The following is a 24,262-nucleotide window of genomic DNA, read 5'->3' as shown; positions in this document are numbered from 1 at the left end:
ACCGGGACTTGGCTTCGCTGCTCCTGCTCTTCGCCCTCACTAGTCCCGTCCGCAGAAGATGATGATGACGATGTCTTAAAAAAGTTGAAAAAAATGTAAGAGATTTGGAGAAGCTGCAGATATACTTACCAGATGCACGAAAATAATCACCTCACGGTCTGCTTGCGCCAATTCCTGCCGCGATGGGGAATACTCGGATTCTGAAGACATACTGCATGTAAAAATAATAAAAATCATTAGTACATACATAATTTAAAAGGACAGGCATATAATGTAATATACTCACATTCTTCGCTGATAGAAGATGGGTTCCTTGTTGACTGTCTGCTCTCCAATCTGTCAGTGTAGTAGTGGCAGAGTTTTGGCAGGCACCTCCTTTATATAGACTTTTTTTTTTTACTTTAGAAGATTATAACTAGTACAACAAGTGGACACCACCAAAAAAACGCAGCGCTAAAAAAACGCTTACATGCGCATGCCAGTGCGCACGTATGCGCATCCATAGGCTATAATGGCCATTTTTAGCGCAAAACGTGCGCATACGTGCGCATGCGCTTTTTTGCAGGGCCAAAAAATGCAACATGCTGCGTCTGGAAAATACAAACGCACACCCCAAAAAAACGCAGCGCATGAAAATCGCATACGTGCACATGCCAGCGCGCAGGTATGCGCACCCATGTTAAATATAGGGGAAAAAACGCATGCGCACGTATGCGTTTTTTTCCAGCGCAAAAAAACGCAAATGTGAAACCAGCCTTAGACTGCATAAATAATAGTGCCATACACAGACCAGATGCCCTTGGTTTTCTCGCCCTGCATCAGAAACTAGTGTTGTCCCAGCTATGAACCAGCCTGAGGAGTCTGTTGACCACATGGCATTCACCCTTTTCCACTTGCAACTTTTTTTTTTATTGAATTTTTCTATTGTATTAGTTTTTTTCAAAGACATGAAGAGATTGAGACACATACTAAATTGTATTTATTAACGGAATGAACATAAAAATAGACTGACAATTCAAAACATTATTCATTTGTGTTCATCACTAAACACATTTATACCATAAAATTGACAAAAGTGACAATCTTCTAATAACCCTTTAAGGACCTAGAATTTTTTTTTGTTTTTGCTCTTTCTATTTTCCTCCTCTTGTTCTAAGAACCACAATTTTTTATTTTTCTGTATTCTGTATAGAAAAATATTTGTTTGTGTCATCATTTTTTTGACACACATAACTTTTCTATTTTTTTCATTAATGGAGCTGGTTAAGGGTTTCTTTTTGCAATCTGAGATGACATTTTTAGCAATAACATTTTGAGGCATATATCACATTTTGATCGCTTTTATTATTTTTTTTAAGGAAGTGTATTGACCAGAACATATGATACATTGAACTTTCTCAGATATGATGGCAACAAAAATGTTTATTTTTCATATTTTCATTTCTTTATTTTTTTATATAGGAATGCATATTACAATGTATGATACTGTAAGTTCAGCAACTGGAGCTGTACATAACTTCAACATGACTTCAACATGATTTCTAACAAATAATCTTGTATTTTTATGCACCTTATACCCGTCAATATGACTTACCTTCTTGCGCAGTGATTTTGTTCGTCTTCTGTATAGTGTGTGTTTTCATCTCCTTTGTTACTATGTTTTTATGAAGCATATTTAGTAAAGCTAAATATTTTTGTATATTACTTTGTATGTGCAGGATCTTTTTGTTCTTCATTGGTTTTCTGTATGGAGAATCCAGTTGCATGCATTGATCGGGTGTGATTTTGTCCCATTCTGCTACACAAACACTCTTCAAATCCTGAAGGTTCCATGGGCTCTTTCTATGAACTCTAACCTTTAGTTGCTTCCATAAATTTTCTATTGCATTCAGGTCAGGTGATTGGCTGGGACATTCTAGTAGCTTTATTTTCTTTCTTTGAAACCAATTGAGAGCTTCCTTGGCTGTGTTTGGGATCATTGTCTTGCTGAAATATCCACCTTGTTTCATCTTCATCATCCTTGTAGATGGCAGCAGATTTTTTATCATGAATTTCTCTGTACATTTGAAAAATATTCAGAATTGAGAGTCCCCAATGGTTTTTACCTTTTAATGGCTAACTGAAAAGATGGTAACACATTGCAAGCTTTCGAGACTCCTCGGGTCTCTTCATCAGGCATTGACTAATACAAAATCTGAAGAGTCACATATTTATGCACAACACAGCACAGAAAAAATGCAATAGATAAGACAAGTGACGTGAAGCAGAACTATCATTATGGGAGAGGGAGAAACATAAATATTGGACCAGTTCCGTGCACATCACCGTTTTACCTAAGCCAGGCAAAGATCCTTCTTACTGTAACAATTACCGGCCAATATCCTTAATAAAACTAGATATTAAAATTTACGCAAAAAGGATCGCAAAAAGATTGGGACCCCTTCTTCCGAATATGATAAATCAAGATCAGGTGGGCTTTGTTCCATGGCGGGAGGCAAGAGACAATACCATCCGGACTATTGATAGATATGGTGGAGAGGTAGGGGGAACCCATGTGTATCCTGTCGATTGATGCTGAGAAAGCCTTTGACAGGGTACACTGGGATTTCATGTTTCAAGCTCTACAAGGAATTGGCTTGAAAGGAATAATGCTCCAGAGGATTTCAGCTTTGTATACATGTCCTAGCTCACGAGTTAAGGTGAATGGTGCTCTCTCAGATGCATTCCCCATTAGGAACGGTACGAGGCAGGGATGTCCACTCTCCCCCCCTTCTATATATATATTAACAATGGAGTACCTTGCCACCGCAATACGTAATAACCCCTAAATCAAAGGAGCTAAATTGATGTCAGAAGAACACAAATTAGCACTTTTCGCTGATGATGTTCTCTCACATGTCACCTCCCCCACAATAAGCTTACCAAACATTATTTCAGAGCTGCATAAATTTGGCCTATTAAGTAATTTTAAAATTAACTCACATAAATCTGAGATTCTGAATATATCATTGCAACCCTCCGTGGTGGAAAAGTTGCATACCTCCTTCCCCTTTAAATGGCGTTCTGACTCCATCACCTATTTGGGAATCAAAATAACACCTAAAGTGTCCAGGCTATGTGATACCAATTTCAAGTGTGCCTTACTTAAAGCAGAATCTGACCTAGAAAAATGGCACAAACTCCCATTATCATGCTTTGGTAGAGCCAATGTAATTAAAATGAACTTATTGCCACGCCTTCTTTATTATTTCCAAACGATCCCCATATATCTACCTGCTTCCTTTTTTCCCGCCTTAAAAAAGTGATTTCCCTGTTTGTGTGGTCCCATACATGTGCTCGAATATCATACCACCTATTAAGTCGTCCTAAAAGAATGGGTGTAGTTGGCCTACCGGACTTTCTAACTTATATAGCCGTGCGTCATTGGGAACTTGTATTCTAGATTTATATCATAGCCGGGATAGTAAGAAATGGGTCAATTTGGAAAGTGATCTTAATGGTAGTGATCCTCAAATTATACTGTGGTCCACGGGGGGTGGGGGGAAGTGGGGAGTCACCTTGCCGTTCCTGACCAGGAACATGATCTTATTTACTAAAGAGAGGCACAGGGCGGCTCTTCAGACCTCAACATCTCCTGGGCCACTGACTCCTATTTATGATAACCCTAATTTCCCTGTCAGTTTTAATAGGAAATTTTATCTGGATAAGTGTAGGAGTTCACGTCCTATTGTTTATGATTTCATGGATCGATCTGATATGAGGTCATTAGATGAGATATTTCAGGGTGGAGTACCACCCACAGGTACCTGGTTCTTTTATGAATAACTAAGAAGTTTTATAATTGCTATATCCAAACAAAATGATATCAGGAGACCTTTAACTCCCTTCAAGGAGCTCTGTGTCACGGGGGACCCTCCGGCCCACACGGTTTCTTTGCTGTACAATCTTTTCCAAAAAAGTCAGACTCCAACACATGACTTCCCATTATTTTTCTCAAAATGGGAGCATGACTTGGGGAGATCCTTATCTCAAGAGGAGAGGGCAGGGTGCTTCTATTTACATTTAGAACGTTGTTACACTCGGTATCATAGGAAAGGAGCTACAAGATTTTAATAAGGTGCTATCGGTGTCCCTCTATGGTGCATTCTATGTTTCCGGTGATTCCAGACACATGTTGGAGATGCTTACAGGATAAAGGAACATATGTTCACATATGGTGGGACTGCTCACTTATAAAGAAATTGTGGTTGTCGATTTTTGATCTCTGCAACAGGCTATCAATATGTCAAATTCAACCTACAGTGGAACTTGCACTTTTATCTTTGTGATATGTCGATTTCCAGGTTTAAGAAGAATCTCCTCAGGCACTTTCTCATAGATACTCGGAATTTGATCCCCCAGTTTTGGAAGCAAGAGAAATACCCTTCTCGCTCTGAATTTGTTGCAGAACTCAATGATATTTATAGAATGGAGTATTTGCTAACCCAAACCGCAGAGAACCCTGACAGACTATATAACACTTGGGCTTCTTGGCTAGCATTCAGGGAAACCCCGGAATTAGATATCTGGCTATCGGGACCTTGATTTATATGTAGGATAGCATCATAAATATTCTGTACACACTAGATCTTGTTCACTTGGTTTGACCTGTTTGTCTTTGGCTTAAAATGGCCTTGACCAACTTATTATCTCCTCCGTCGTAGGACGGAGGACACAAAAGTGCTCAAGGGGGGGTCTGGAATACTTGACCCTCTACCTATAACTTTCTCCTTATCTCTATTTCCCCCTTTTTTTTTCTTCTCTCCCCCTCTCTTCCTTCCTCTCTTTCCTTCTTCTTTTCTTCTCTGTGACTTCTTTTTCATTTTTTTTCCTGTTATTTTAATGTTGTTCATCAAACCTCTATTTGAATTTTCATGAGAATACACAACACAGAGGTTGTTTTGTGTATGACAATTTTCTGGACTGAATGGCATTAATAGTTGTTATTCCAATTAGAAGATAATATTGGTGTCAAGTACGCAACAATGGAATTAATATGCAATTTGTTTTTCATTCAAGAACCAGACATGATATTGTTGAAAGCAATGTTTTATTTTAATATTGCTAATTCAATAAACATGATTTACACAATAAATATTGGACCAGTTCATAGGACTCGGACTGGTGAAACGCTGTGGTGGTAGGCCTAGGACAGCCACAGTGACAGAGCAGTGAGGGACGTCCATTTGCCAACAAAAGAAAGTGAAGGTACCCAGGCCTGTGTACCAAGTCAAGCAGCTACTGTGTGTAGCTGAGGGAATTGTTGAGCAGCTGCTGTGTGCGGCTGTGTAGAGTGACGATTAGCTGCTGTGTGCGGCTGTGGAGATTGTCAAGTAGCTACTGTGTGTGGCTGAGAGGATTGTCGAGCAGCTGATGTTTGCGGCTGTGAAGATTGACAAGCAGCTGTTGTGTGCGGCTATAGGTATTGTCGAGTAGCTGCTGTTTAAGGCTGCAGAGATTAACGTGCCGTTGCTGTGAGGTGCAGTGGGTCGTGGAAGGACGATCAATAATGAAGACCTGTTGAACACGATCCTGTCTCTGTCTCAAGTCTGTCTGCGGCAAGTAATGGACCACCCCCCGGTCGGTTGCCCTCACTCCTACCTTACCTACATTTGGCGTAGTCGGCAGGATCTTCACCGCAAATACAACATCTTCAGCGGTAAACCTGCCTTGAAGATTCAAAGGACCCAAGCTGAACGGGTGAAGATCTTTTCCTGTGGATTACAAACTGGACTGTGAATTGCTGGATTTCTGCAGGTGGATCTGGAGCGAAAAAGGCCTTGTTAAAAATGGCTGTGGCGATTTGGTGCCAAAAAGAAGCACAGGAGTTTGCAGCCATCTTGGACTACCAGGAACAGATGCTAGAGGAGCTGTTGCCAACCGTCCGTGCGGAGTCATCGGGCCTGGAGGCTGGCCCTGCCGGACGACTGGGTGAAGAACATCGGCTGCTGGAGGAGCTGCGGGATGGACTGTCGGGAGCCACGGTGCCGGGGAAGGTGAGCGCTACTCCAGGTCAGCCGGCGGCACCGCAGGCAGACCCCGTCCCCATGCCCCGTGTACAAGACAGGCTCCAGGGCCCTGACACCGGCCCCCGGCCTCCCCGCCTGACCTCCCGTTCTTCAGCGACCCCAGCCCTGGATGACTTTGCGGCTCCTGTCAGCGATCCTGAGCCGCCTCGTCCGGTGGCACTTCGTTCCGTGTCGCCGGCACGGAACCAACCTGTGGCCACCCCTGCCGCGCTCCATCTTCTGGTGGCGGCCTGTCCATTGGGGCCTGCCGCCCATTCGGTCCCTGCTTGCGGCCTTCTTGCCGGAGCCCGCGGCCGCCTTAATCCCTGCTGCAGCCTGCTCCGCAGCCAACCCGCCGATGCCGGTGGCCACCTCTGTCCCGTCCATGACTCTGGTTGCGGCCTGCTCCCCAATGTCCGCAGCCGCCTCTGCCCCGTTCTTGACCCCGACTGCGGCCTGCCCACTGGACTCTGCGGCCTACACCGGACCCTCTGCCTGGGTTGCAGAGATTATTGAACGGAAGGAGGCCAAAGAGTGGGAGGGAGACCCAGTCTCCTATTACAACGAATACTGCCCCTGCGGCTGCTATGCGGTAGCAGTCATCACCTACCCTGAGGGGTATGAGCCTCCATAAAAAGACACAAGGACTCCTGGGTCTCAGGCATCCGGGACACCCGAGGTCCAGAACATTTCAAGCATCCCGGGGACTTCATGGCTGTGGAGTTCCCTGCTAATTGGCTAAACATCGGCCGCCAGGAGGTGGCCCGGAGTATCCTTCTAAATGGACTGCCGGGACTGTCGTGCGCTGTTGCATGACCTAGGGACAGTTTGAAGTCCTCAATTGGGTAATAAGTGCCCACTCTTGGTGTAGCGGGAATGCATATGGGGGAGTGCTCTCAAAGGAAGGGTGAGCACTAATGTTCATAATATTTATGCTTTGGTTAAAACGAAAAATGTTATGCCTTAAAAAAAAAAAAATTAACTTTGATAGAATTAAGCATGGCATAGTAAAACCTATAGATGGTTTTGAAAATGTTATGCTTTGAAAAGTGCTAAATGGAAAATTTACAGAGTGATAGTCTAGTACGGTTAGAAGTAAGCATAAGATGTATAGTTAAAAAAAAAAACTGTTTAGTATATATAGCCAAGTTTGAAATGTTGAAGTGTTATCTAAAAAAAAAATGTTCAACAGGTCCCAAGTACTGCAAGTAAAGAGGAAAATGCCGACCATGACTGAAATTGATGGGATAGAAGATACAGATGGAATCAGAGCAGACAACAGTCCCTAAGTCAGACCCCGAGTACCAGACGTACACCCCAGAAGGTTAGGAGGACGTTGACGATGACCTGGTAGGTCATGACGTTAAGAGGGTGACAGAAGGGGAGAGCAGTGGGAGGTACACATCCGTAGAATTGTCTGGATGGACCTAACCCAACCTGAAGGAATTGTCATGATGGCGTACGCGCTGGCGAGTAAGCCGTGAGCTACTCGGAGCATGATTGCTCCCGGTTTGGTTCAGCCCCCGTGTATCGCAGGCCTGGCTCAACAACCGGTCCGACAAAAGAAGGTGGGAAAGTTTCAGAAAGGAAAAGAGGGAGACCAGATTGTCGAGGACGACAATGGATAAAGCAAGGAGGAGTGTAGGAAAGGTGGACTGATGTATGGACCTGTCTGTAGAAGGAGGGCGGAGGTGTAGTGTATAGAAGGTAGACTGTTGTAGTAAAAGAGGGGAAACAGCTGGAGATAGGAAGGAGGGCTGTAGTATTGGATTTTGACCATTAGAGGGCAATGGAGAGCTGTGAGGTTAGGACTGAACAACAGCCATTGGCTAAGAAAACTGTTGAGTCATGGTGGGAGGGGTTACCAGAACAGAAGTGCATAAAAGAGGGAGAGAAGGTTCTGGAAAATTCAGTCAGCAAAGGGAGCACAGCAAACAAGAAGCACGGCTGAGGAGAAAGGAAGTTCCTGAGAGGACTGACAGTTGTGCCAGTTACGGGGGGGGTGGCCCTGACAGGATTAGCCGCAGACAGAGACAGCGGAGGCCACAGACAGACAGAGACAGCCTGGGGTATCACTAAAACCGAACGTACTCGGACTGGTGAAACGCTGTGGTGGTAGGCCTAGGGCAGCCACAGTGACAGAGCAGTCAGGGATGTCCATTTGCCAACAAAAGAAAGTGAAGGTACCCGGGCCTGTGTACGAAGTCAAGCAGCTACTGTGTGTAGCTGAGGGAATTGTCAAGCAGCTGCTGTGTGTGGCTGTGTAGAGTGACGAGCAGCTGCTGTGTGCGGCTGTGGAGATTGTCAAGTAGCTACTGTGTGTGGCTAAGAGGATTGTCGAGCAGCTGCTGTGTGTGGCTGTGAAGATTGACAAGCAGCTGTTGTGTGCGGCTATAGGGATTGTCGAGTAGCTGCTGTTTAAAGCTGCAGAGATTAACGTGCCGTTGCTGTGAGGTGCAGTGGGTCGTGGAAGGACGATCAATAAAGAAGACCTGTTGAACACGATCCTGTCTGTCTCAAGTCTGTCTGCGGCAAGTAATGGACCACCCCTCGGTCGGTTGCCCTCACTCCTACCTTACCTACACATGCACACAGAGTATAGGTGTTAGAAGAACCATTGAAGAATAGTTAAATCGATCTGCAAACCAGCACGTGGTCAGGAACAAAGAACGGAAGCGCTACTATGTTGCCTTCTTTTAAGGCAAGTCCGCCAATCAGGATGCAGTAGCGACCACCAATCGGAGCTGAGGGGCCGCGGAAAAGGCAATGCAAATCCACGCCTATGTGACTCGCTTCTGAGTCGCTAATGAGGTCGTTGGTAAGGTGTCAAACATACCGACGCATGCTACCCAGCGGGACCTCAACAATTAAAAAAAGTCCAGATCATTCCGACACGACCAGCGATCTCACAGCAGGGGCCTGGTCGCTGCTTCCTGTCAAACGTTGCGAGATCGCTGCTGAGGTCGCTGTTGCGTCACAAAACTTGTGACTCAGCAGCGATCTCGCTAGCGATCTCGTTTAGTGTGACGGGGGCTTAAGAGAAATATAACATGGTAAAAATGATGAGCGGGGATTTTCCCTCCAGGCTAATTTAGAGTGTCAGGAAATCTCTCCTGGGCTTGCTACCTCAGCAATCTTTCAATTACACAAACACACCAGTAATGTGACCCACCTTTTTCTCTCAGTTACTCACTAACTGCTGACTCATTTTAACTAGGACATGAGACTCACCAAAAACTCTTCCCCACTGCTGGGTTGGCTAACTGTTAAAGGGGTTTTCTAGCTTTGGGGTTCAAGTCTGCAGTCACTCTATGTGAATGAAGATTTATGAATCGTGCGCACTGCAAGCATGTGATTTGCATACTTCTAGCCACTTTTCAACTAAACTCTGGCGTTGTTGAGTTCACTTGCAATGAGTGAAGCAGCACGTTACGGAGTATGGGTCCCGTTTCACTTAGCGACACACCAACGATCCCGACAACGATACGACCTGGTAAGGATCACTGGTGCATCGCTAAATGGTCTCTAGTAAGCTGCCAAACAGGCAGATCTCTTCAGCGATGCAGCAACGATCCAGCGATCCTCGGCGGTTGTTGGTACCTTGTCACACAGCAGCTCTTCTAAACGATTCCAGGTTCTGCGTCACCGTCGGGTCAAACACAGCGATGCGTGCTGGCCAGCAGGACGCCGACGACGAAAAAATGGCCCAGGACATTCGAGCACAATCAGCAATATCCAGCGCGGGGGGGGGGGGGGCGGTCGCCGCTGTGTGTCACATGTAGCAAGATCGCTGGCGAGGTCGCTGTTGCGTCACAAAATCGGTGACGCTTCAGCAATCTCGCTAGTGATCTCGCTATGTGAGAAAGGGGCTTATGTAGGCAAATCACATACTTGCGTGTGTCACTGAACGGTCAATCCTCACAACACTGGGGTAGCTGTTTTTTTTATTATTATTATTCCATATGTTATATAGTGGCGGCATCCAAGCCGTAGCCACCTGAACAGTGGGGATGGCACTTCTTTAACCTTACAATAGAAGGAACAAATGCACAGCAAATCGTTTTGATATTGCTATGCATATGATCATTCTTTTTTTTACATTTTTTAAGCTCTTTTTTTTTTAGATAGGTACCAGCCAGAATCTGCCTGAAAGGGACGTTATGTGCTAATACTCCTTTAATAAAAAACTGCACTTCCACGCGTCAAATCTTAATCTGGGGACATTAGCAGAACGGAATGTGTAAAAGAGCCATCTAGAGACCCATATCTCCAAAAAGAATTTGGGGTAGTCAGCACCATTGTAATATATTTTTTTTATTTATTAATTTATTAATGTATTCAGTTACATTTACTGTATGTATTGTCAGTTCACTTATTTTTGGTTTTGTAAAAAATAAAAAAATAAAAACAAAAAAAATGAAGAAGATTTATTAACATGTAGTTTTTACTAATTAGGTATACTCATAACTCCCTAGATTCATAGCTGTGGTACTCTTGCAGATTGGCCATATCAGCTCCAAATCATGGGCAGACATACCGCCTGTGCAGCTTGTGTGGCTGCACTGGGGCCCGAAGGTGGAAGGGGGCCCCTGCGGACGGCTAATAATGAGGGCAATCCTGTTTCTCCGGGCCCAAGGCTCCGGGGGGGGCCCTGGCCAGGTTGCCCTCATGTACGGCAGGCAGGGAGCGATCTCAGGAGCTCCGCTGCCTACAAGAGAAAATAGCAGCGGAGCTGCAGAGATCCGTCCTGCTTCCTGCCCAGCTTCCGCGCTTCTTGTCTCTGACACAGACAGCACCGTTGCTGAATGACATCATAATTAAGTGGCTGGCTGTGTCAGAGAGAGGAAGCAGCCGGAGGTGGTGATGCTGCAGCTGTGGGAGAGCGTGCGGACAGGTGAGAGGTGCTGTGTATGTGTGTGGTTTTTTCTTTGTAAGTATGTGTAGGAGGAGGAGTCCCCGCTTTGTGCCCGGAACAGAACCAAGAGGACTGTCACCAAGGTTTCTAGGGGGACTGTTTCCAGGGGACATAATTAGGAGACGGACCACAGAGTTCCAGAAAGGTTGGGGGAGGAGCTAGTATAAAAGGGGCTGAGGACACCAGCAGAGGGCAGTCGTCGAAGCAGGAGAGAAGGAGCAAGGAAGCGAGAGGGCGCCAGAGAGCCAGAGCGAGAGCCAGAGCCAGAGACCAGAGAGGGGATCAGTGATGGGAGAGACTGAGGGGAGACTCACCACGGACAGAAGGGAGAAGGCACCAAGCCGTCCAGCATAGAAGCACTGACCGACCATCTGCGCTCATAGCGGTTGCGGCCTGTCCGCTGCCGCCCGCGGCCGTCGCCGCCTCACCCCAGCCCACGGCGGCAGCCTGTCCGCTGCCACAAGCAGCTCCCACAGCTTGGCTCCGGCCTGCAGCTGTGGCCTGTTCGCCGCCACCCGCGGCCGCTGCTGCCCGTCTCCATCTTGGGGCTGCGGCCTCCATTGTCCGATCCCCGGGCAACGCCGTACCGCCTCCACCGGGAGGTGCAATGCAGAGGAACCCTCCAGGGGCGTGCTGTGCCCCTACTTCGCCTGGGCTTAGGAACGCCCGAAGTGTCAGCCAGATCCTCGTCGGCTGGGCCCAGCAGCTGAAACGCCGACGCGTCGCCGAACAGCACTCTGCCGGACGTTAGAGAGGATAAGTGACACATTGTAGTTGACATTCAGGACCCGTAGTCGGCCATACCGCGGCCTTATAGTGACCGGTCTTTACCGGGTTAGTCGTGTTTGTGTTACCAGTGTATTCTTGTTTTGATCCCTGCGAGGATAACTGCTGTTAGCTTATTTGGTTGCTCGAGATAGCCCCTATAGGCATCTAGATATACAGTATATATAAAAGTTACATCTTAAAGTTCATTCCGTCTCCCGCCTCATCACTGCATCTGCATGCCTGCGATTACTACATACGTGTGTTGTGTGTGTGTGTTTGTGTGTAGAGATGAGTGGTGGTGTGTGGGCGTGCATGCGTAGCGCTGTGGGGGATTGTGCAGAGAGGTGAAAGGTGCTGTGCGTGCCTGTGTATTTGTAGGTGGAGGAGAGGGCAATAATGGGGGTGATGGGGGAGGAGGCAATGATGGGGGTGATGGGGAGAAAGCATGATGAGGGTGATGGAGAAGGCAATGAAGGTGGTGATGGGGAGAAGGCAATGAAGGTGGTGATGGGGGAAGGCAATGAAGGTGGTGATGGGGAGAAGGCAATGATCGGGGTTATGGGGAGAAGGCAAGGATGGGGTGATGGGGAGAAGGCAATGATGGGGGTGATGGGGAGAAAGCAATGATGGGGTGATGGGGGAAGGAAATGATGGGGGTGATGTGGAGAAGGCAATGATGGGGGTGATGGGGAGAAGGCAATGATGGGGGTGATGGAGAAGGCAATGATGGGGGTGATGGGGAGAAGACAATGATGGTAGTGGTGGAAAGGGCAATAATGGGGGTAGTGGGGGAGGAGGAAATGATGGAGGTGGAGGAATGGGCAATGATGGGAGTGGTGGGGGAAGAGACAATGATGGGGTGGTGGGGGGAAGAGACAATGATGGGGGTGGTGGGGGAGGAGGAAATGATGGAGGTGGTGGAATGGGCAATGATGGGGTGATGGGGGAGATGGCAATGATGGGATGGGGAGAGGACAATGAGGGGTGTGGGGGATTGGGATGGGAGGAAGGGGGACTTATAATGGATTTAGGAACAGGGGGAGGTGGAAGAAGACAATATTATCACTTATAATGTCTAACACAGTCCCTTAGTATATAGTGTATGTACTTATTATGTATAACACGTCGTTTAGTTTATAGTGTAATCACTTATTATGTCTAACACAGTCCCTTAGTATATAGTGTACATACTAATTATGTATAACAGTCCCTTAGTATATAGTGTACGTACTTATTATGTATAACACAGTCCCTTAGTATATAGTGTATTCACTAATTCTGTATAACACCATCCTTGGTTACATAGTTTCCTCTTTTATAATGTATAACACCGTCCCTTATTACGTACCATCCTCTCTAGCTATATATGGTGCCGTCCCTTATTATACAGCTTCCTCTGATGTTATGTGCAGTGCTTTGTCTTACTTAGTGTATTCTTGTTAATTTTGTTTTTCACATTGCCCTCTTTTATTACATAGTCCCCTCTCTTTTTAGATCTAAAATGACTGCTGATGGAGCAGCCAGTGACCAGATTACCAGTCCATCAGCTCCTCCATTAGAAAGGAAGCTTTCCCATGCTCCATCAGCCATTATTGCATTATACAGCTAACAAGACAGGACGGTATGTAATAAAAATCAGGGCTCTATGTAATCCAATATGTAAGGGATGGTACTGTACATGACAAGAGAGAGCACTGTATAAGGGACAGCAATATACATAATAAAGGAGACTATGTAATATATATACATGTATGTGTGTAGCATATATATATATATATATATATGTAGCTTTGTCACCAAAAAGAAAGGGGGCCCAGACACATTTCTTGCACAGGGGCCCCAAGCTGTCAGTGTCCGCCCCTGCTCCAAATACAATACATTGTTTCATATTTGATATCAGTCCACATCTAAAAGAGAATAATGCAAAGTATATCAATAAAATCTAGTTTTATATCTACCTTCCTGTTAGGAATTGGCTGGGCTGCTAGTGGAGCTTTATGCCCTTTTAGTTCTTAACTAATACTGAATTTCTTTTCCTTTCACCCGAGACTAATGTGTATTGTTTCCTATTGGTGCAAAAAAGGTTTCCATTAAATTTTATTTCTTTTTTTATATTGTAACAGACAAACCGAATTGTGCGTTTTGATTTTAATTCCCTCCCTTCCAGTAAGTATATGTATTTTACTAAACTATCAAGTCTTAGCAAATACAGAATTACATATGTAGTAACAGAAGCACTCTTCAGTTTCATTATTAGGAACCCCATAGAGTTGTATGGTATGCAAAGTCTCATGCATTTTGGAGATCTTAATAATATCAATGGAAGGAGAGGGGGATGTGTTACTTTGTGATTCTCTAAATTAGCTATATACCATGTTGAAAATTATTATGGAAATTATATTTTGTTCTGATTTTCCTAAATGGATGACGCAATTATGTCAGTATAAATGTTCAAATCAGCAACCATATAAATAAAATTTTATTCGACAAACCTCCCAATATATATATATATATATTTTTTCAAAACTAAAAAAGCTCAAAATGTGCTGTTTAGTGATGAGTGAGCGTGCTCAGATAACATGTTATCCGAGCATGCTGGGATGGTATCCGAGTATCTCGGGCGTGCTCGGATAATGTGTTCGGGTCCCTGCGGCTGCATGTTTCGCAGCTGTTAGACAGCTGCAGCACATGCAGGGATTACCTAACAAACAGGCAATTCCTGCATGTGTTGCGGCTGTCCAACAGGACATATTACTCAAGCACACCTGAGATACTAGGATAACATCCGAACATGCTCGGATAACATGATATCTGTGCATGCTCGCTCATCACTATTACTGTTCCAAACATACAGTATTATAGGTTGTAAAGAACTGAAAAAGACCATTTGTTGAATTTGCAGCAGTAAAAGGTCACGTTTACTGAAACCAAAAGCTTTTTCAATCAAAAACATCTTAACAGGCCAAGTGTTAACATAGGATCCCTTATTTGATATCACCCTTACAATTCTTTAGTGCATTTAACTTGTGATTTTTTTTTTGTATAGTTTCTGCTTAAAATTCTTGGCAGGATGTCCGACTAAAAACTGCTTTTATATTTGCGCTAAATATAGTATCCAGATAATAAATAAAATCACATAAAATGTATGGTAAATGAGCGCACATAAATAAAAATTGCCCAGATAATGAATAATGCCTTGAGATAACTGATATATGCAACCAGTGGCCGTTAGAAAAATCCAAAAAGAGAAAAAATAGGACCAAAGAGCAAAAAATAAAATAGTACATTTTATTGCTTACAAAAATTGAATAAAATAAGTAATGTATGATATATAACAATATGAAAATGGGAATCAGCGACACCTAGATGCCACATTCAGACTAGGTTTGGTATATGAAAGGCAAGTTAGTAGGTAAAATCCATATACAACATATACCCAAAAAATATACAATTGGCCATAAGAGAACAGCAATATAAGTAAACAAACAATAGCCTCCAGATAAGAAATGTATGAGTAGTTGAATAAGCAAATATCTCTCAGTTACTGAGTATGAAGTGCAATAATGCAATATAAGTGGTCCAAAATACGGACCTACAAATAATAGTGCATAAGAGAATATATAGCCTGACAGCGAAAGTAGCGTTCAGTAATACCGGCCATAAGAATACATAGAGGAGGTATATGGAGGTAAGTAAAGTGATGAATGCATATAGTGCCAAAGAGCAACCTTGCTGAAATGTCGGCACGAGGACCCCAACGCGCGTTTCGCTTCTTTCTCTTACAGAGCATAAATGGGCGGAACATCCTTCTTAAGTAGTTTTCTTTTAATTTGGATTACTTGGCAAACTATCACAGGTGTTTGAGATTGATTTCAGTGATCCAAAGAGACCTGAGACACAATACCATCCATGAGTGTATTGGAAAAAAAATGACATCTTCATGGCACTTAAATCCATTTTGCATAATCATTTGGAATGCAGGGTATATTATCTATTATTACACTCCTTTTCATAATAGTAAAATCTTTTGGTAACTACCAGTGAGAATTTTCTTTTAAATACAATGTGTACAGCTTTTGAAATAAAGATATTTAAAGAAATTGTTTAGGGTTTTCACAAAAGTCTGCAGTCACATAGAGTGGCTGCAAACTTTTGTGATAAACCTGGACAATCACTTTAAGATCATAAACAATAGCCCAGCGAAAAATAATGTAATATATGTCTGGAAAGTGTAAATATTTACAATAAACACTAAAAACCAATATACCAGACCAGCACCCACAAACAGTAAAACAAATAGTAAACAGGGGAGCACAGATATACAGGATAGCCAACGTGCAAGCATATAGAAAATCAAATAAGAGGAAGCACAGCTTATGCAAATATATAAAAATACAAAACTTTATTAAGGTAATAATGAGACACAGTATACAAAGATGTAATAAAAACAAGGATGACAGTGGTAAAGTCGACTAGGAGTCTATGAGTCACATTTTCCCTGACTCTGCGCTAATTGGCCACATATATATATATATATATATATATATATATATATATATATATATATATAATGTATATATAGTGTGTCGGTCTTTAGAGATGCCATACCCCCAGAAGAAGGCACTGCGCCGAAACGTGCCGAAAGAGCCACGGTCTTTTCAGGTAAGCTCCTCGGGCATTCATATATTACCTCTTACCTTTGTTCTGCTTGGTTACTTTTGTGGCGGTTTAACCCTTGTGAGATCCCTTCTTGCACTTTCAGTGTTGATTTATATGGACAGTATTGCTTCCTTATTCACACTATTTATATAGTTTTACTTGTCTGCACAATGCACTTGCACTTTCCAAAGCAGACTCTAATTACAATTATTTATCTGTCCTGATTGTTTGCCTATTTTTTAGCCGTGGCTCCTCCTAGTCGACTTTACCACTGTCATCCTTGTTTTTATTACATCTTTGTATACTGTGTCTCATTATTACCTTAATAAAGTTTTGTATTTTTATGTATTTGCAGGAGCTGTGCTTCTTCTTATTTGATTTTTTACAATAAGCATTGAAGCTAGAGATGAGCTACTTTGGTCGGATCGGGTTTCATGAAACAAAATTTGTTTCAGATGAAACTGGTCCGACTAGGGCAAAAAAAGTCGGAGTTTCGTCTGGGGATTAAAAGTCGGCATTGAGTGGATAAATGTCATCCACTCAATGCCGACTTTTATTTCCTATTGACTTGCATTGGAGTCGGGTTCTTGGTATAGATAGTCCCCCTCATCCCCATCTTGGTTTACATGGTCCCATCATCCCCATCCTGGTACGCATGGTCCCCTCATCCCCATCCTGATACATATGGTCCTCTCATCCCCATCCTGGTATACATGGCCCCCACCCTGGTATACATGGTCCCCTCATTCCCATCCTTGTATACATGGTCCCCTCATTCCTATTCTTCTATACATGGTCCTTTCATCCTCATCCTAGTATACATGGTCCCCTCATCCCCATCCTGGTATACATGGTCCCCTCATCCCCAACTTGGTACACATGATCCCCTCGTCCCCATCCTGGTATACATGGTCTCCTCATCCTCATCCTGGTATACATGACCCCCTCATCCCCACCCTGGTATACATGGTCCCCTCATCCCCATCCTGGTATACATGGTCCCCTCATCCCCATCCTGGTATACATGGTCCCCTCATCCCCATCCTGGTATACATGGTCCCCTCATCCCCATCATGGAATACATGGTCACCTCATCCACATCCTGGTATACATGGTCCCCTCATCTCCATCCTTGTATACATGTCCCCTCATGCCCATCCTGGTATACATGGTCCCCTCATCCACATCCTTGTATACATGGTCCCCTCATCCCCATCCTTGTATGCATGGTCCCCTCATCCCCATACTGGTGTACATGGTCCTCTCACCCTCCTATCCTGGTATGCATGGCCCCTCCATCCCTATCCTGGTATACATGGTCCCCTCATCCCCATACTGGTATACAGTGGGGAAAAAAAGTATTTAGTCAGTCAGCAATAGTGCAAGTTCCACCACTTAAAAAGATGAGAGGCGTCTGTAATTTACATCATAGGTAGACCTCAACTATGGGAGACAAACTGAGAAAAAAAAATCCAGAAAATCACATTGTCTGTTTTTCATTTTATTTGCATATTATGGTGGAAAATAAGTATTTGGTCAGAAACAAAATTTCATCTCAATACTTTGTGATATATCCTTTGTTGGCAATGACAGAGGTCAAACGTTTTCTGTAAGTCTTCACAAGGTTGCCACACACTGTTGTTGGTATGTTGGCCCATTCCTCCATGCAGATCTCCTCTAGAGCAGTGATGTTTTTGGCTTTTCGCTTGGCAACACGGACTTTCAACTCCCTCCAAAGGTTTTCTATAGGGTTGAGATCTGGAGACTGGCTAGGCCACTCCAGGACCTTGAAATGCTTCTTACGAAGCCACTCCTTCGTTGCCCTGGCGGTGTGCTTTGGATCATTGTCATGTTGAAAGACCCAGCCACGTTTCATCTTCAATGCCCTTGCTGATGGAAGGAGGTTTGCACTCAAAATCTCATGATACATGGCCCCATTCATTCTTTCATGTACCCGGATCAGTCGTCCTGGCCCCTTTGCAGAGAAACAGCCCCAAAGCATGATGTTTCCACCACCATACTTTACAGTAGGTATGGTGTTTGATGGATGCAACTCAGTATTCTTTTTCCTCCAAACACGACAAGTTGTGTTTCTACCAAACAGTTCCAGTTTGGTTTCATCAGACCATAGGACATTCTCCCAAAACTCCTCTGGATCATCCAAATGCTCTCTAGCAAACTTCAGACGGGCCCGGACATGTACAGGCTTAAGCAGTGGGACATGTCTGGCACTGCAGGATCTGAGTCCATGGTGGCGTAGTGTGTTACTTATGGTAGGCCTTGTTACATTGGTCCCAGCTCTCTGCAGTTCATTCACTAGGTCCCCCCGCGTGGTTCTGGGATTTTTGCTCACCGTTCTTGTGATCATTCTGACCCCACGGGGTGGGATTTTGCGTGGAGCACCAGATCGAGGGAGATTATCAGTGGTCTTGTACGTCTTCCATTTTCTAATTATTGCTCCCACAGTTGATTTCTTCACTCCAAGCTGGTTGGCTATTGCAGATTCAGTCTTCCCAGCCTGGTGCAGGGCTACAATTTTGTTTCTGGTGTCCTTTGACAGCTCTTTGGTCTTCACCATAGTGGAGTTTGGAGTCAGACTGTTTGAGGGTGTGCACAGGTGTCTTTTTATACTGATAACAAGTTTAAACAGGTGCCATTACTACAGGTAATGAGTGGAGGAAAGAGGAGACTCTTAAAGAAGAAGTTACAGGTCTGTGAGAGCCAGAAATCTTGATTGCTTGTTTCTGACCAAATACTTATTTTCCACCATAATATGCAAATAAAATGAAAAAAAAACAGACAATGTGATTTTCTGGATTTTTTTTTCTCAGTTTGTCTCCCATAGTTGAGGTCTACCTATGATGTAAATTACAGACGCCTCTCATCTTTTTAAGTGGTGGAACTTGCACTATTGCTGACTGACTAAATACTTTTTTTCCCCACTGTATATGGTCCTCTCATCCCCATCCTGGTATACATGGCACCCTCATTCCCATCCTGGTATGCATGACACCCATCATTAAAAAAAAACAAAAAAACATTCTACTTACCTTCCTTGCACTCCCTCACAGCGTCCTGTTCTGATTCCAGCAGCTGATTTATGCCTCTAAGCAGCGCTTAGCAGTGAGGTCATGCAGTGCTTACAAGCTGAGTACAGCTGCTGGAATGCTCACTGCTCCCCAGGCCTGGAATTATGGGCATGTGGAGCAGTGAATATTCATTTCTCTTTAATAGCAGGCACACTATTAGTTGCAGCCGCCTGCTTCCTGCAGCGACTGGGTGATCATGTGTGTCTGCTACAAAAGAGAATTAATGTTTACTGCTCACCACGCCCATAGTCTATTGGACTTCTCTGCACCAGCATCAGTGCATGGAGGTGGGAGGGACTATGGGCATGGGGAGTAATGAATATTCATTCTCTTTAATAGCAGGCACACGCAATCACCCCGCCGCTGCAGGAGCCGACAGCTACAGCTAACAGTGTGCCTGTAACTAAAGAGAATGAATATTCACTGCTACCCATGCCCATAGTTCCTCCCACTTCTCCTCGTCAGCTTCAGTGCACAGAGGTCCGAGGGACTACGGGCGTGGGGATCAGGGAATGTTCATTTTTCTTTAACAGCGGACCTAGTGTTAGCCACAGCAGCCGGCTCCTGCCTCCCGTGACCCGCTCGTCCACCGCTGCCGCTCTCCCAAATTTTTGGAGGAAAAAAGTACGTCTCCTAATCCGAAAAAAAATGGTATAAATCCACTCCTTGTGTAAGATAACCTAAGACTATGTCCAAACTATGCTTCTTTGTATGGAAAATCTATTTATAAATTGTACTATCTAATGACCTCATGTGTTCTACTTCAACATTACTCATATATTTTGTGTATACTTTTTTTTTAGGCATTTTTCCTTTTCCAGCTTAAACTTCGCTATTTACAAAACCAGGTACAGCCTCTTATCAATGCAATCTGTCAAAATTGATAAATGGACATTTATTTATACTGCTGATAATTTTATGTTATTATTGTCCTTATTGTTAGTAGTAGTAATAGTAGCAGTATTTCATTAGTGCAGTGTAGCTTTAGTTTTGTAATTGATCTATATATGTTCTTATGGATGACAACCCCAGTTTTATAAAAATATGGCCTAGACCTGCCATGACTGTTATACCGTGGAAGGTGAAAACATTATTTCTGGAAGGTGAAAACACTTAGGTAACAAGGTCAGGATCAGTACCTAATAATATTTGCAAATGCAGGAGCCCACTGCAAGGGGTAAAAAAATACCATACTTCATGTGTAATAAGGAAAAGGGGTTTTAATAAATTGTAGTTTACTTCCCCACACAATTTAAACATATTTTGCTAGATATTGAGTCACCAATGATTATCTCCACACACTGTAAATAGAATTTTGATTTATAGGCTGAAGCTGACCCTCTTTAATATTGATATAGAAAATCTGTAACAGGAAAAAATCCAATCTTCACAGGTGATTTAAATAAAAGAAAATGTGTTTAGAATAAAGTTACAATTAAAAGTGATATATATCCTTATGGTATAATAAGGCATATATGGAATCCCTATACCTAGGAGAGAGGGATTTGCACTTTTGTAAAATGGTACAGTATTTAAATCATAATTTTGACTTCAGTACTAATTAAAAAATTCATAAGCAAAGTATAAGCAATTATTAGTTTTCAAAGATAATACAGTCGGAAAAGACATTGTGGCTTCTTGTTTCTGTGAGTACTTATGTATAGAACAATGTCTTACAGAACATTGAAACAATATCAGCCTTTGTTTCTTTTAGCTGAAACATGGCATGATTTTATAAAGCTGGTATATATCGTAGTTGGCATATAACAAGTAGTATAACATATTGGCAAATTCTATATAATAATAGTTGTATTGATTTTTTTTTATCAGTGCAAATGTTTAAAGTGGGGCCCCAAATGCTAACATACTGCACCATCAAACAGACACATTTGGTTTAGTATAATATGCTACCCATATCCTCCCTATAGTACAATGTACTCCCCATAGTCCTCCATATAGTATAATGCATCTTATAGTCCTCCACATTGTATAATGCACGTCTATAGTTCTCCATATCATATAGTACAATGCACTCCTTATACAGTTGTGGCCAAAAGTATTGACACCCCTGCAATTCTATCAGATAATACTCCGTTTCTTCCTGAAAATGATTGCAAACACAAATCCTTTGGTATTATTATCTTCATTTAATTTGTCTTAAATGAAAAAAAAACACAAAAGAGAATGAAGCAAAAAGCAAAACATTGATCATTTCACAATAAACTCCAAAAATGGGCCAGACAAAAGTATTGGCACCCTCAGGCTAATACTTGGTTGCACAACCTTTAGCCAAAATAACTGCGACCAACCGCTTCCGTTAACCATCAATGAGTTTCTTACAATGCTCTGCTGGAATTTTAGACCATTCTTCTTTGGCAAACTGCTCCAGGTCCCTGATATTTGAAGAGTGCCTTCTCCAAACTGCCATTTTTAGATTTCTCCACAGGTGTTCTATGGGATTCAGGTCTGGACTCATTGCTGGCCACCTTAGAAGTCTCCAGTGCTTTCTCTCAAACCATTTTCTAGTGCTTTTTGAAGTGTGTTTTGGGTCATTGTCCTGCTGGAAGACCCATGACCTCTGAGGGAGACCCAGCTTTCTCACACTGGGCCCTACATTATGCTGCAAAATTTGTTGGTAGTCTTCAGACTTCATAATGCCATGCACACGGTCAAGCAGTCCAGTGCCAGAGGCAGCAAAGCAACCCCAAAACATCAGGGAACCTCCGCCATGTTTGACTGTAGGGACCGTGTTCTTTTCTTTGAATGCCTATTTTTTTTCTCCTGTAAACTCTATGTTGATGCCTTTGCCTAAAAAGCTCTACTTTTGTCTCATCTGACCAGAAAACGTTCTTCCAAAACGTTTTAGGCTTTTTCAGGTAAGTTTTGGCAAACTCCAGCCTGGCTTTTTTATGTCTCGGGGTATGAAATGGGGTCTTCCTGGGTCTCCTACCATACAGTCCCTTTTCATTCAGACGCCGATGGATAGTAAGGTTTGACACTGTTGTACCCTCGGACTGCAGGGCAGCTTGAACTTGTTTGGATGTTAGTCGAGGTTCTTTATCCAACATCCGCACAATCTTGCATTGAAATCTCTTGTCAATTTTTCTTTTCTGTCCACATCTAGGGAGGTTAGCCACAGTGCCATGGGCTTTAAACTTCTTGATGACACTGCGCACGGTAGACACAGGAACATTCAAGTCTTTGGAGATGGACTTGTAGCCTTGAGATTCTTCATGCTTCCCCACAATTTGGTTTCTCAAGTCCTCAGACAGTTCTTTGGTCTTCTTTCTTTTCTCCATGCTCAATGTGGTACACACAAGGACACAGGACAGAGGTTGAGTCAACTTTAATCCATGTCAACTGGCTGCAAGTGTGATTTAGCTATTGCCAACACCTGTTAGGTGCCACAGGTAAGTTACAGGTGCTGTTAATTACACAAATTAGAGAAGCATCACATGATTTTTCGAACAGTGCCAATACTTTTGTCCACCCTCTTTTTTATGTTTGGTGTGGAATTATATCCAATTTGGCTTTAGGACAATTCTTTTTGTGTTTTTTCATTTAAGACAAATTAAATGAAGATAATAATACCAAAGAATTTGTGTTTGCAATCATTTTCAGGAAGAAACTGAGTATTATCTGACAGAATTGCAGGGGTGTCAATAATTTTGGCCACAACTGTGGTACAATGCAACCCAAAGTCCTTCACATAGTATAATGCATTCCTCATAGTCCTCGATACAGTATAATACAGGTCCCATATTGTACATATAGTATAATGCACTCCCCATGGTCCTTGATGCAGTATAATGCAGCCCCCATATAGTATAATACAACCCATAGTACTCAACAGAGTATAATGCAACCCCCACAGAGTACAATGCGGCCACCCCACAGAGTACAATGTAGCCCCCCATAGCGTATAATGCAGCCCCCCAGAGTATAATGCGGCCCCCAATAAAGTATAATGCTACACTTCCATAGAGTTTAATGCAGCAACCCCTCAGAGCATAATGCAGCAACCCCTCATAGAGTATAATGCAGCCTCCCTCATAGAGTATAATGCAGCCCCCTTATAGAGTACAATCCAACCCCCTAAACACACAGTATAATGCAGCTCCCTACACACACAGTATAATGCATTTCTCACACACAGTATTATGCAGCCCCCACATAGTATAATGCACCAACCCCTCTACACACACAGTATAATGCATCCCTACACACATAGAATAATGCAGCCCCCCAACAGTATAATGCATCCCTACACACAGTATAATGCAGCCCCCACACACAGTATAATGTATCACTACACACAGAGTATAGTGCATGCATGCAGACACGATGCATACTCTGAGCGCCCCTTCATAGAGTATAATGCAGCCTCCCAACACACAGTATAATGCAGCCACCCACATAAAAATAATAATGCAGCCTTCTACACACAGCATAATACAGGCCCCCACAAACATAGTATAATGCAGCCCCCCAAGACACGCACAGTATAATACAGCCCCCCACACATGCATATTATAATAAATCCCCAACACACACAGTATAATGCAGCCCCTCTACACACACAAACAGTATAATGCAGCCACCCCTACACACACAGTATAATGCAGCCCCCACACAGTATTTATTTATTATGCATTGCTTATATAGCGCTATCTTATTCCGCAGCGCTTTACATACATTATCATCACTGTCTCCTATCAGTATGTCTTTGGAGTGTGGGAAGAAACCTACGCTAACACGAGAACATACAAACTCCTTGCAGATGT

The 24,262-nt window shown here is 43.3% G+C and overlaps 1 protein-coding gene across 1 annotated transcript in view; it reads left to right on the top strand.

The window, feature by feature from the left end:
- The window catches only part of LOC141087742 (multidrug and toxin extrusion protein 1-like), a 127,186-nt gene that overhangs the window by 73,278 nt on the left and 29,646 nt on the right, over positions 1–24,262 (top strand). Inside the window, exons 5-6 of the mRNA XM_073573518.1 lie at positions 13,854–13,896; positions 20,282–20,326. Of these exons, the coding sequence (XP_073429619.1) occupies positions 13,854–13,896; positions 20,282–20,326 (88 nt within the window). The remainder of the gene's footprint in view (positions 1–13,853; positions 13,897–20,281; positions 20,327–24,262) is intronic.

The sequence above is a fragment of the Dendrobates tinctorius genome, unplaced genomic scaffold, assembly GCF_039654945.1.
Source record: "Dendrobates tinctorius isolate UK_male_01 unplaced genomic scaffold, ASM3965494v1 ptg000007l, whole genome shotgun sequence".
NCBI classification, from domain to species: domain Eukaryota; kingdom Metazoa; phylum Chordata; class Amphibia; order Anura; family Dendrobatidae; genus Dendrobates; species Dendrobates tinctorius.
The sequence above is the reverse complement of the archived record's forward strand: the minus strand, read 5'-3'. Positions and strand labels throughout refer to the sequence as shown.